This window comes from Larimichthys crocea, chromosome V, assembly GCF_000972845.2.
Source record: "Larimichthys crocea isolate SSNF chromosome V, L_crocea_2.0, whole genome shotgun sequence".
Lineage (NCBI taxonomy): Eukaryota > Metazoa > Chordata > Actinopteri > Sciaenidae > Larimichthys > Larimichthys crocea.
The window spans coordinates 3,719,679-3,732,879 of record NC_040015.1 but is presented as its reverse complement, the minus strand read 5'-3'; the positions used below and the strand labels follow the sequence as shown (position 1 = coordinate 3,732,879).

The following is a 13,201-nucleotide window of genomic DNA, read 5'->3' as shown; positions in this document are numbered from 1 at the left end:
ACCTTCAACCACACACTAATTGATGGGTGTGGTTTCTGTGGGGCCCACAAGAGAGTGGGGAGCTAATAGGGGACTAAAGGACCGCGGCGCAAGGGCAGACACTGGGTCCTAAATGAGTAGGGGCCTTGATAAAGAGATTTTATGGAAAGGGCAGAGCAGAATGGCCAACATGTATATGGACCGTTATCTACATCAAGCCTGCAACCTTTCCCCTCTGTACATCCATATACTAAGAAATAGACTGTCCACAGCACTTAGACGATGTTTGAAGCTCTTTATTAAAAACAGCACAGTCATATGATCTGTACCTGGATGCCCACGTTCCTAAGTAACTGTACTGGGTTTGTTTCTGTCTAATAACTATTTCCTTGTTTCATATTATGCTTATTTTCATTTTGCCTTTATAGCACAAAGGAAAGGCACCTTCTTCCCTAATTACTTCTTCCTCCTGAATTAAGAGCACTAGGTCAGTATGTGATTGGCTACAGTTATTAGTGTACAGAGTGGCACCAGTGTCAGGAGTAATAAAGAATTGGTTCACTTATTAGCTTAAAGCTTTAAAATCAAGCGGCTTCTGATGCAACACAATCCCTGGAGGTAAACCAAATCGTTTCCCTCCATTGCAAACGTCAGTCTGTTTCCAAGCATAGTGTCAATGACTGTTACACAGTACAACAGGGTCTTACTAAAAAAAATGAAAGAATACTATCTGTAACAAAACCTTTCCAGATAAAGGCCTATTTTCTCTGCAGTTGAGGTAAATAAAGGTCACAATCTGAGGATCAAAAGATCATAATAATCATTTCCAAAACCCACAACAATGTGTTTATCTAATTCAGATTAAAATATTACACACTGTATTAACAAGGCGGTCATAAAATATATAATATATTAATTCAAGAAATTAAAATTCAGATATTACTGTATTAGTGTATTTATAATATGTATGTTATGTTATTTCAGGGTGTGCAGAGTAATATTTTGGTGATGAGTCAGGTGTGCTGTCAGGCTGATTGTAGCACATTCAAACGTCTAGTTGACCATCAGATTCTTGTGGAATTACTTGTTGTATAAACACTAAAAATTCCCCCAGTGTGTGGGAATAACAAGACAACCATTCACCTCATTACAAACGATTTGAAGTCTGTTAGTTATGCCAGGTAAATGACACATTGTTCTCTTAAATCATTGCACATCGTCAGTTTTTCAGTTGATTTGGTGTGTTATTGTGACATGACAAATCTAAATCCCGTTCAATTGAATTATTCACATTATACCCACATGTACACTCTGTGAATTTCTTTTGCCCCTTCACTTGTACAGTATCTAATAATAGCTCGTAAATACAGTTGATCAGATGATGAGTACGCTTCTCTTCCACTCCCAACTCCACACCCCTTTCCCCACCACCTTCTTTATCATTCTCTCTCCCTCATTTACCCTTGTTTACCCTCTCCCTCTCTTCCTATCTCTCTCCTGCAGCCGTCAGAGTTATTTGTCTCCTGAGGAGAAGCCTCAGGGCGCGCTCTTTAGCCAGGTCCACAAGGCGGTGGCTGCATGACGGGAGACAGTGGCCGTCAAAGTCCAACACCCAAATCAGAGGCAGAGCTCCAAGGACATAATGGTGATGGAGGTGAGTCTGTCGTTTAAAATGTACACAGCTACACACACACACACACACACACACACACACACACACACACACACACCGAAGCCTGTAGATACGAATCAAGTCTAGGCAAAACCAAGTCATGAATTAGGACCTCCGACCACATCCGACTTGGACAGAGAAGACAAGAATTATGTTGTAAAGGTGAGAAATGTGAGAAAAAGGCATCAAATGTAACTCTGAGATTGTTGGTTGGGTCTATGTCAGGGGTCGGCAACCTCGGACCATGCGGCCTTTCATCCTTACATGCGGCGCTCGAGTGGCTTGGAAAATAAATTACTTTAAAAAATATTTACCGTATTTTCACGACCATAAGGCGCATATAAACGTCTTATATTTTTTACAAAATGTGCGCGCGCCCTTAGTGCAGGGCGCCCTATGTGTGTTGTTAAACTGTGTTGAGAACAACGTGCCCATCTACGCCGATGGTGAAAAAGAAGTGAAACAAATGAACGCTGCACTTGCTGTTATCCGGGAGGTCTGACAAAGGAACTCCGCTGGACATCGGTGTGAACCGGCCGTTCAAAGTAAGGCTGCGAGCGGCGGGGGAGCGATGGATGACCGATGGAGACCACAGTTTCACAAAGAGTGGCAGGCAGCGCCGGGCAATGTACCACACGGTTTGCGGATGGATTGTAGATGCGTGATAACGTGCTACTGGCACTGTTGTTCGAGCTTTCGCAAAAGCCGCATCATCGAGGGGCCGCACGGAAAGTGACTCTGACAGCGAAGAAAGTGGAACTGGCAATTTGATTAGCGCAGCTGTTTAACTCAGAAAGGAGGATGAGGACTTCGATGGGTTTGATTAATGAACGATTAATGCGGTAATGTGTATTTTGGTAATGTGTTAAAAGATGTTAGCATTTGTATACAAGACTTAAATAAAGCACAATCAAACCTCGTTTTGCTCGCCCTCTCTTATGCGTAAAATACGCACACTTGTATGCTTGTGTGTGTGTTTTGTTTAAGGCGTGCGCCATATGTGTGTGTAGGACTGCGCCTTTTCGTACGGTGCGCCTATGTCGTGAAAAGACGGTATGTGTTTTTTATTTTTGTGTTGTTATTGTTTTAGTGTTTTAGTTCTAAAGGGGAAGATCTTGATGCGATCTTGATATTAAATATTAAATATTAATAAAATAAGTATTTTATGTTTTTTGGCGCATCATAAACGTCATACGCACGAAGCCGGTATTCCCGCCCGAACGCATCCCAACTTTCAACCCCAACAAGGCCAGATATGAGAAATCTAAAAAGAAATATCAGAGGAAAATAGATCTTCATGATGTCTGGGCAGACTCATTTGCTTTTCAAGAACTCAGAATGTTCAAAATGTGTTCATTAGAATTAAATTTAATTTTCTCTGTAGCATCTTTGTGGATTTCATAAGTAACACTTTATAGCCCATCTTCAAAGGGTAGTCAAAGCACTAATAAGTGTATGTTTATTTTTTACTTTCTAATAAATGCGTTTTTTCTCCATTTTAGATCTCAAAAAGTATTTGCGGCTCTCAGTGTTTTTTTTTGTGGAAACCGGGTTCAAATGGCTCTTTTGGTGTTAAAGGTTGCCGACCCCTGGTCTAGAAGCTGTCAAGAGTTACTGATCAAACTGGTGTTAATCCTGAGCAGTGCCACTGACTAGCATCTAAGTTTTATTTAAAATGTAGGAGCAGGAAATCATGTGACATGTGACTGCGATCTGCAGCAGGGTTGTGCGGGGGGGGGGGGGGGGGGGGGGGCTGAGGTAGGCTGCTGGTGCTGCTGCTGTGTCTATATGTGCTGAATGTAACGGCTGTGAAACAATCAGGAAACAACTTTTTATTTCTCTGATTAATCCAAGCTTTATCGAGGCTGGCGCTCGCTCACTCTCATTCACTGTCTGTGTTGCGCAACCAAAGCGGTCTCTATTTCTCTCCCTCTTTCTCAAACCATCAGAAACGAACCAAATTAAACTTCTTCATGTCACTATTCCGCATCACTATTTAGAAGCTGGTACATGAAATAAACAAAATCAGAAGACAAGAGGAAGAGTATCAGAGATTGCTGATCTGTCTTTTAACCACACTGTGGTTTGATACAAAATCAAATCTGAACCTTTGCCGTCATCCAATATCCGAGGCATTGTTTAAGATGAACCTGAAGACCTCCTTTGCTTTGACAGACTGAGCTGTACTAACTATGACTGATAGTGCCTACTAGGTGCCTCTTCCATAGCTAATGACATACATCGACATACATATACATATACTGTCAGCCTTCAAGAGGAGGTCTATGTGCATGTCTGTTTTATTGTACTCGACAGCTAGGCTAGTTGTGATTTGTCACTTGAAGGTATTGGTGAGGGCGGTGCATTGGCTTTTCCCGGATTTTGCCTTCATGTGGTTGGTGGAGGAGGCCAAGAAGAACATGCCCCTGGAGCTCGACTTCCTTAATGAGGGACACAACGCTGAGAGGGTGGCCAAAATGTTGTCCCACTTCCCCTTCCTCAAGGTAAAATTTGTCTTTTCCTTCCCACTCTGCAGACTTCTTTTTGGACCCTGTTCTGGTCTCATGTGAGCACAGCTAGTAAAAATCTGAGGTGGTCTCTTTCAATTGAATATCCGAGCATTTAAAACTGTGCTCTGGTAATAGAGGTCACTGTTTCCACTGTGTGTGTGACAGCTTCCTCTGTGCTGCCTGTTGGCTCTTCCTAAAGTCTATCAGAGCAGCGTTAGCAGAACCCTGCAAATCATATTCTTGTTAGACAGAGTTGGACTTCATGTCCATTATCATTTAATTTCCTGGTGTCCTTTTTCTTAATACGTCTGTTTGAGAACTTTTATTAGCTCTGGTGAATGTGAATGAAACTACTTTTCCAAGCTGCCTGTCTTTGTTCGATGCTCAAACCCAGAGAGCTTAAACTTCTCTTGGTTTTGTGTTCTTTTGTGTCATTTGCTTCTCTCCATTCAGCATTTTTTAATTGTATAAGTTGGCATGTGATACAGACAGAAACATAAAACAGAATGAAAGATAATTGTGTGCAAACGCCATCCAATACATCCAGTGAAGCTTCAGTTGGCTAGAATGGTTTCTAAAATGAGCATAATAATTAAAAAGTCAAATTTCTAAAGTTTTGACAGGCCATAACTCCTGCTGGCAAAACCATATATTCCATATATTCTATTAGGATTTAATAAACTCAGATTTAGGGATGAGCAAGTGCACCATTATCTGTATCTGTCCAACCATCTAAATACTGTATGTGCTCATGTACTCTGAATCGGGGACTTGAACCACGCTTGTATGAAACTAACTATTGGTAATTCAAGCCTGAAATTTGACGGGATCATCAGAGGTTGCTTTATTTATTAGAAAATAATTTACAGGACAGTCTCTGAGGTGAGCTTCAAAGCATTGTTTTTTTCTCTTTATTTTCTATAAAAGTTGCTATATTCATTGTTTATTTGAAATCTATAGTCAAGTACCTGCTCAAGTAAACTGCAGTCAGGATCCTGTAACTTGCACTCCCTAGGCATGAGGGAGAATCCACCTGATAACTGTCAAAAGTAGCATACAAGAGACAGAAAGCTGTAAAATACTACAGTCAAATTAGTTCTATTTTATTTGGACCACTGGCTTTAGTTAAGTATTCAGCACTGGCATTATGGATGTTGCCATCTTGGTCTTTTGGAGCCAGACATGACCATATTTGGACAAGAGTGCAGAGCCAATGGGTGCGCTTAGCTTTCAAGCAAGAAAGAAGGGTTGCCTGAACATGAAAACATTTGTGCAGAGATATAGGAATAGAGTCTTGACATCATATTTGATCAGCACTGATCTGAGTTCCGTGAGCACAGTGTTGCACTCTCTGAGAATGACTAACCCAAACCTCTAAAGCTAACCCAGTCAAAAGTAGCTACGCTCTAATGCATACTCTGCTTTATCAGCTTTCTTACTCTGAATGGAACCATGATTTACAAGATGAACATCAGACTAAAATGAGACTTTGAGACCTTAAACTTACGAGGAAACTGTTCAGAGGTCATAAATTAACTGAGAAACAGGGTCTTTTTATTTTACATAACAATCAGACTTGTTTGCAGCCAAATGTACTGCCCCCTGCTGGCATTTAAAAAGAGGTTTCTGCACTGGCTTCACTTTTCAGACCTGGAATCTCTGTCCACTGGAATTAATCTTATTGTGTGACGAACACCGTTGATGTACTCCACAGACACTCAGCTCATCTGGAATGAACATTGTTGCAGGTCCTCTGAAAAATTACATCAGCTGTATTCTGCCATATTAAACAGGTGCATATGTGAAACTTTCATGCTTCAAGAGGTTCATTTATTTATTTGTCACAACACAAGTTTTCATTTTGAATGTTACACTCATCATGACTGTACATCCTATTGATGTACACACAGAGAAGAAGTAGCCTTGAAACCATAACACAAGACAAAATGCAGAGCTAAAATTAGAACGTGGAAGGCTTTGTTTTACACCAAAAGGAAATCTTGAATGCATGATAATCTGGCTGCTGCCACACACACATGCACACACACACACACACACAGTTATCTGAGAGTTGTGGATAAAAACTAATCAGAGTCCCAGAGAGAGAGGAGGATTGTCTGAAGGCCAGGACTCAGGTTATCTGACAGGCTTCTCCACAGGCTGCAGACATATTGATTTAAAGCACCTTCACTACATTTACATTTTACTCACAAGAAGTCACTGCGACATCATCTGCCTGGCCTGGGTGACTGATAAGTTATCATGGAGCCACTGTAGGTTTTCTTATATTGATACAAATGCAACATGTATTTCTAGAACTTTTCTGTTTACAATCTAATGAGGTCGGGTCTAATTTATAATATGATATAATAATTATCATTTTATTGAGTCAATACCTGTATCCACCTGTCAATCAAGAGACTGAAATGTGGTGGAAAAGCAGTGGACTCTCTGAAATTGTCAGCAGAGAGTCCAATAAAAATAAACACAAAACATATGGAGAGAACAACTATATTCTGGTCTCTGCCTTACCTTCTCTGTCCCTGTGTCTCTGCAGGTTCCCATCATCCACTGGCACCTGTCCACAAAGAGAATCCTGACCATGGAGTTTGCTGAGGGGGGCCAGGTCAACGACAGAGACTACATGAAGAAACACGGCATCAATGTCAACGAGGTACTGCCTGCTGCTCGGCCTGCTGCTCTGCAGGCTGTGGGTTACAGAAGCTAATAGTTTACTGACTGATAATCCAGGTGCTATCACACATGCATGAACAGCTTGTCTAGACAGGCCGTGTAGTGAAAGCAGCAGGTTAACTGCAGCAGCTTCAGTCCTCTCTCTGCACAAGATGCGTTTAGGTACAGCACTGAGTGTACAATACACTTAGACTGCTGGAATGAATTTCTGAAGTCAAATGTCAATGTTAGTTTATTGGTAAAAACTGCAATTCCTCAAACGTCCACTTGAGGCTGGCTCCAGAAGTGAGTCAGTCTCCATAAGTCCCTATGTTGAAATGTCCAACTTCACAGCAGAAATAAACATGTTTACAGCCTGGTACAAAAAACACATCAAAATGTCAAAATGAATCAGGAAACAAGACACACAGACAGAAATCTTGAGAATGTAGACTTTAGTGTTTTGTATCTCTAAACCACAATTTCTGAAGTTGTACTGGCCATGTTTCATTATGTAAAAATGTAGGTGAAGTAAATATTCCATGGCTGGATTTGGGATTTAGATTTGAAGAAGTTGCTAAACGATAATAGCACAAAAAAACATTTTTAAATGTTGACAACTGACTTAAGTAAACAAATTAGTTTGTTCTAAAAAAAAATCTGAAAATAGTACGGAAGAAAAAAGAGAATTTAAAAGAAGCTCATCACAATTTGATAGAGCCAAAGCCAACTGCATACTGATCTAAAATACTCTGATTGTTCATCATTATTTATTCATAAAACTGATGAACTTGTATAGTTGTTGACAAATGTGGTCATGGTCATCTGAAGATGGCTTGTTTTGCTAAAGTAGACTGTTCAAAGACAGTTTAAAGACCCAGCCAAGAACCAGGAACACACCACCAACAACGTATTTGGTGTGGTAGTTACTTTAAGAACACACACAATTGCATACACACACACACACGCACATAGAGAACAGATTGAGTAAATGATGACAAATACCCAACACACAATAAAAAAAGTATTGGGCTTTTCATGTGCACATGGACACATACTACCTGAGCATTAGTCAGTGACGATAAGTGTTATAAGACAGCTGATTAGATAGATAGAGGACATAATAAAACACGCACACAGAACGACAGGATGGATAGAATTATTAGGTGGCAGTAGTGCATGCTGGACTCTGGTGTCTGTGTGTAATCACAAGATGGATGAGGGCCTACATTGACTTTCCTCTGAGCTCGGCCCTTTGACGTGACCAGAATGGACGAATGCTTTGTTTTAAACACATTCTTTGAGCTGGTGGAAATATTTCTGTTGTGGTGTTAATGCAACAAATCACACTCCTTTTGTTTTTGAGTCAGCTACAAATAAAATCAACATGTTATGAGGTTATGGCTATATACCAACTTTTGTGGATCGATCTCAGTGATAACCACATTTCAGTGCTTCTACTGGTTTGTGAGGAGATAGTTCTGTTATTTTGCAAGCAAAGATGTTGATAGTGTACTTGTGGTATAGAATGGGGACCCAAGTGCAGAAACAGACAAGGTAGAATCTCTTTAAAGCATTACTTTGCTCAGTAGGAAGGAGGAATAAAAAAATACAGCAAAGGCAATCCAAGACAAAAACTCTAGCAGGCACTCTGTGTCAAAGTCATTACAGTCAAGCAGAGACTGAAGGAGAGAAGGGTCAGATAAACTCCCACTGGCTGATGAGCTGATTGAGCAGGGATGGGTGAGTAGCTGATTGCAGGTTGCTGCAAAGAGACAGTGACAGGAAGAGGCCTCTGGTGGATCTGGAAGATAGGTTTTTAGTACAAGCAGACATGTGAAAGACCATCTACCTGCGTGAAAGGATCTCTTAGGAACAACTCGTGACGTAATTCCTTGGTCGATCAGCAATGACTGGACATCTAGGAAAACCCTGACCATATAGGTATCAGAACCATCAACTAGACGAGGAGGTGGTGGCAGATGAGCAACAGGAGGAAAGGGGTTAATAACAACAGAGATGTGGAAGGTGGGGTGGACCTTAAGAGAATGAGGAAGTTGCGGGTGGACTGTTGAAGAGTCGATTATCTTTGACAGCAGGCTCAGCAGTCTCCTTGACAGAGAGCAACTTGGTTAGCACAACGCAATAGGCATACTTAGAAAACCAATAAACAATGGTTAGAATCGCAGTCTGACTGTCTGATAGAGGCAGGCAAGTCACCAAGTCCAATGATATGAGACGAAGGATGGTGTGGAACAGGTAGGGGAAGAAGAAGACTTGATAGGTTGTGTCTGGAGGTTTTACTTGGTTACTTGGCTGGTACAGGCAACGACCGAACTGAAGCCATGGATAAAACACAGCTAAAAGTTAGCAAAGCCCAGTAACTGTTGGAGCAGTTTGCGCAAACTGCTTTGACTGTGGCAGAATCCATCCGACACAGTAAAAATCAGGAAAGAGGGTGTGGAGACATGGATTGCACATTTCACACATCCAGCTGATTCTCTAATAATCTGACAAGCACCTACGTAGATGACATGATCCTGAGGAGATTTGGAGAAAATAAGGATTTCATCATAGACAATAGTAAAGTAGTTCAAGATGTCTCTCTGTACATAATTCACAGAAGCTTGCAAGACAGCTGGGACATTGAAAAGACCAAAAGGTGCTCACTCCCTCCAAATGCGTATGAAATGATAAGCATGCAGATTAAGTTTTTGACCTGGCCTTTCACCTGATTTAGAGTTCTTAAGCACAAGCATTTGAAGTATACCGAACCTTGAAGAATCTTGACCTGAGTGCTTTTGTGGGTTTTTGGGATGTGAGCACAGTTGCACCCTCTACTGTATTTGGGCAGTGATGGCAGAGTTGGAAAGTCATCTGGGTTGAGAATGTTGAAGGAAACGCTTAGCCCTCAATCATTGAGGTGCCCTTAAGCAAGGCCCTTAACCCAAGCTGCTCCAGTGCATATCCGACCCCTTTCTATGTACTGTACAGATATGTATGTATGTATGTATGTATATATGTTTAACCTGTGCTAACCAACATTCCAGATAAAAAGAAGACAATACATGTTGTGTTTGTGAAGCTGAGAGATGTTTGGAAAAACACATTTGTGAAGCAGACAAAATCAGGATACTGCAAATAAACGGGGAAATTAATGGCAGTGCTTCTCACTCGTTCCTTTGTTTGCAGTCCACCGTGTGTGTGTGTGTGTGTGTGTGTGTGTGTGTGTGTGTGTGTGAGAGAGAGAACACTTTCTAGTGACAATCTGAAGAGCTCTAATTAATGGCAATTAGTGTCTGCCTATTCCTCTCTGAAACAATTTGTTGGCTATTTGCTTTCTTGCAAAATAGATGTGTGAGTGTGGAAGGTTTGTATTGCTATCTCTGTGAAGACCAATTTACTCCTTACTACTGAAAGAACTGTTTGAACATTATAGGTTCTATTTACTGTCAGTCATAGATCGTAGATCAATTAAAACATCTCTCTGCAGACAGCTGCCTCAGAAGCACCTGATATTTGCCAGTCCTTCCTCAACTGGGGCAAAGGTTGCAACGTTGTTCTGTTTCACCTTGAGCTCAACGACATTCAGAGTTAACAGACCAATCTCTGAACTAGGCATAGCCAAGATCCATGAGAATCTGCGAGATGAGAAAGCAGAAAAACTCTGGGGAAGAAGTTAGTTAGTAGTGATGCCGTAAGTGTTTGGTTCTGCAAAGAATCATTTACCTCTTGGTTCTTCAAAGATCCAGTTGCTGCAAGAGAGACTTAAAGTCAATCAGTATAACAAAGAACAATGTAAAAGGAACAGCGATTATTAAACAAAAAGCGCTGCAACTGTCAGTTTTGAATGAAAAAAGAACCATAAACAGCAAGCATTCTTAAGGATGTAAATATTCACCAGTGAACACTGAAAATAGAGTTTGAACCTAAAGCGGTTCTTCATAGTGATGCCATAGGGGAACCTCTTTCAGTTCTCAAAAGAACCTTTTATTTACCGGCTCTTCAAAGAACCATTTATAATCAGAATCACTTTATTCTCCAGGTGTGTGTACACATACAAGGAATGTGACTCCGGTTACACTTTTCTCTCGTAGTACAAACAGATATAGACAACCTGTTACTAGAATTTGGTGTAAATAGTGTTTTTCCCAGAGTTAATTTAAAGTGCAATGTGTAAGAATTTGTATTCATTTATTCATGTATTTAAATTTAAATGCAACATCGGGTACATTGTTACCCAGCTGAACTTAGCATTTAGTGTTACAATCTCTAATGTGGCCACTGATATAGGATTATTTATTCTTTCTCATCCCACATCCCACAAACCACAAGCACATTCGGCACACGTCCAACACACTGGTCAGGGATCTGCACCAAGCTTAAAAAAAAAGCCCCAAATTCTGAGGGTTTTTAAGTGTACGTGTAAACGTTAGCTTTGGACTAGGACATTTTGTTAGTGTTGGCCATATTTAGGACTCTCTGCATTCAGCACTCATCCTTAATAAAGCAATATTGTCACCCTTTCTAAAGGAAAGCAATTAAAAGAACCATTCTAAATGTGTGGTGATATTTATATTTGTAAGCGCCTTCTAAATGTTCTTTTTTTTGTATTTACATGTACCCTGTTGTGTACTACACAGATCTCAGAGAACCTGGGTAAGATGTACAGTGAAATGATCTTCATCCACGGCTTTGTTCACTGCGACCCGCACCCGGGCAACGTGTTGGTCCGAAAGTGTCCCCAGAGCAACAAGACCGAGATTGTCCTGCTCGATCACGGCCTTTATCAGGTGGGACATCTCCAGGCTGCCCGCACACACAGAAAATACCATTTGTTCTAATATTGCAGTCCATTTTTCATGCGGAGGCTGAGGCCTTGAGTAAATAGGTAGAGCTGCAAACACACAGTCAAGATGCACATGAAAAAAACCATGGAAGCCACACACACACTCTCACAGGCAGACACACTTTTATTACAGCTACAGCAGGATAAAAGCTTTTTGATAAACAACTCATTTGATGCAGAGTGCAGTGTGCTTGGTTTGAATTAATGCATCGCAGCCTAAATCATATGTGCACTTTCATGTTTTTCACACACACACACACACACACACACACACACACACACACACACACACACACACACACACATACGCACTGTCTGATTGTTAACACACTCACTCCCACAAACACTGGCAGGCTGACGCAGACATCCACATGTCTGACATGACTTTGTTTACGGCTTGTTCCTGTAATTATGAAGAGAATTTAGTGATAACTCCTTCATCTTTCACACACACAAACACACACACACACACACACACACACACACAAACTTCCCTCAGACCATAATGGCACCAATTTATTCCTAATGAATCATATTGGAGTAGAATATTAACAGACTCCTCATATACACACATACACACACATTAACCTCACCGTCATTACCACTTGGTCATGTGTGTGTGTGTATTAAGAGCTGCATTTAGTCTGGGAATGCAGAGCAGCCCTTAGCCGAGGGACTGAGCGTGTCTGAAGTCTGAAATGTCAAAAGAGAAATGGCACACTGTTAAATAGTGATACATGCCCGGTGAAGAAATAATACATGAAAAGACTTTTTGGAAACATGCTTGTGCTTGCACTTAATTTGTACAGCAGGTATATGAATATGTATAACACTCAAAAGACACTTAACCATCCATTCTCCCCTGTAGACCCTGCAGCCAGACTTCAGGCTGGACTACTGTCGGCTGTGGCAGGCTCTCATTAAAGGCGACATGTCCGGGGTGGAGCGTTACAGCCGCAGACTGGGAGCTGGAGCTCTGTACCCGCTGTTTGCCTGCGTGCTCACCGCTCGCTCCTGGACCGCCGTCAACGCCGGTATCAGTTCTGTGCCTGTCACACAATCTGAGGTATAACCTCTGACACACACACACACATTTGCATCGTTATTCAAATGTGAGAATGATTAACTTAATTAATAGTTACCTTTTAAATATAACCAAGCAGTATAAAACTCCTCCAGTCAAATGATACCTGCTAAGGTAACTACAGCTAGCAGCTACATACAGTCTGTGGGGGTGGAGTCAAGCATGCAGCATTAGACAAATGTCAAGAGCCCAGAAATGTAGAGTCTGGAATGATAAAATAATATCTGAATGGATCAAAGAACAAACGATCGAGGTATTCGAGGTGTACTCTCATGATGGAACACGTCAGCAGCAGCACAGCTTTCAACACAGCGGATGTAGTTACAGTATGTGCACATGTTGCATGCAAACAGACTTGAAGAGTAAAAATACACTTTGCACTGCAGTTCCGCTCGCAAAGCAAAGTGACAGCTGTACGGATTCAAACTGAAGCG

General features: G+C 41.2%; 1 protein-coding gene across 3 annotated transcripts in view; it reads left to right on the top strand.

Moving 5' to 3' along the window:
• The window catches only part of adck1 (aarF domain containing kinase 1), a 78,997-nt gene that overhangs the window by 46,248 nt on the left and 19,548 nt on the right, over window positions 1–13,201 (top strand). For all 3 annotated transcript variants that reach the window (XM_010748292.3, XM_027278733.1, XM_027278732.1), the window contains 4 exons: window positions 3,997–4,155; window positions 6,719–6,835; window positions 11,478–11,627; window positions 12,552–12,749. In XM_010748292.3, the coding sequence (XP_010746594.2) occupies window positions 3,997–4,155; window positions 6,719–6,835; window positions 11,478–11,627; window positions 12,552–12,749 (624 nt within the window). The remainder of the gene's footprint in view (window positions 1–3,996; window positions 4,156–6,718; window positions 6,836–11,477; window positions 11,628–12,551; window positions 12,750–13,201) is intronic.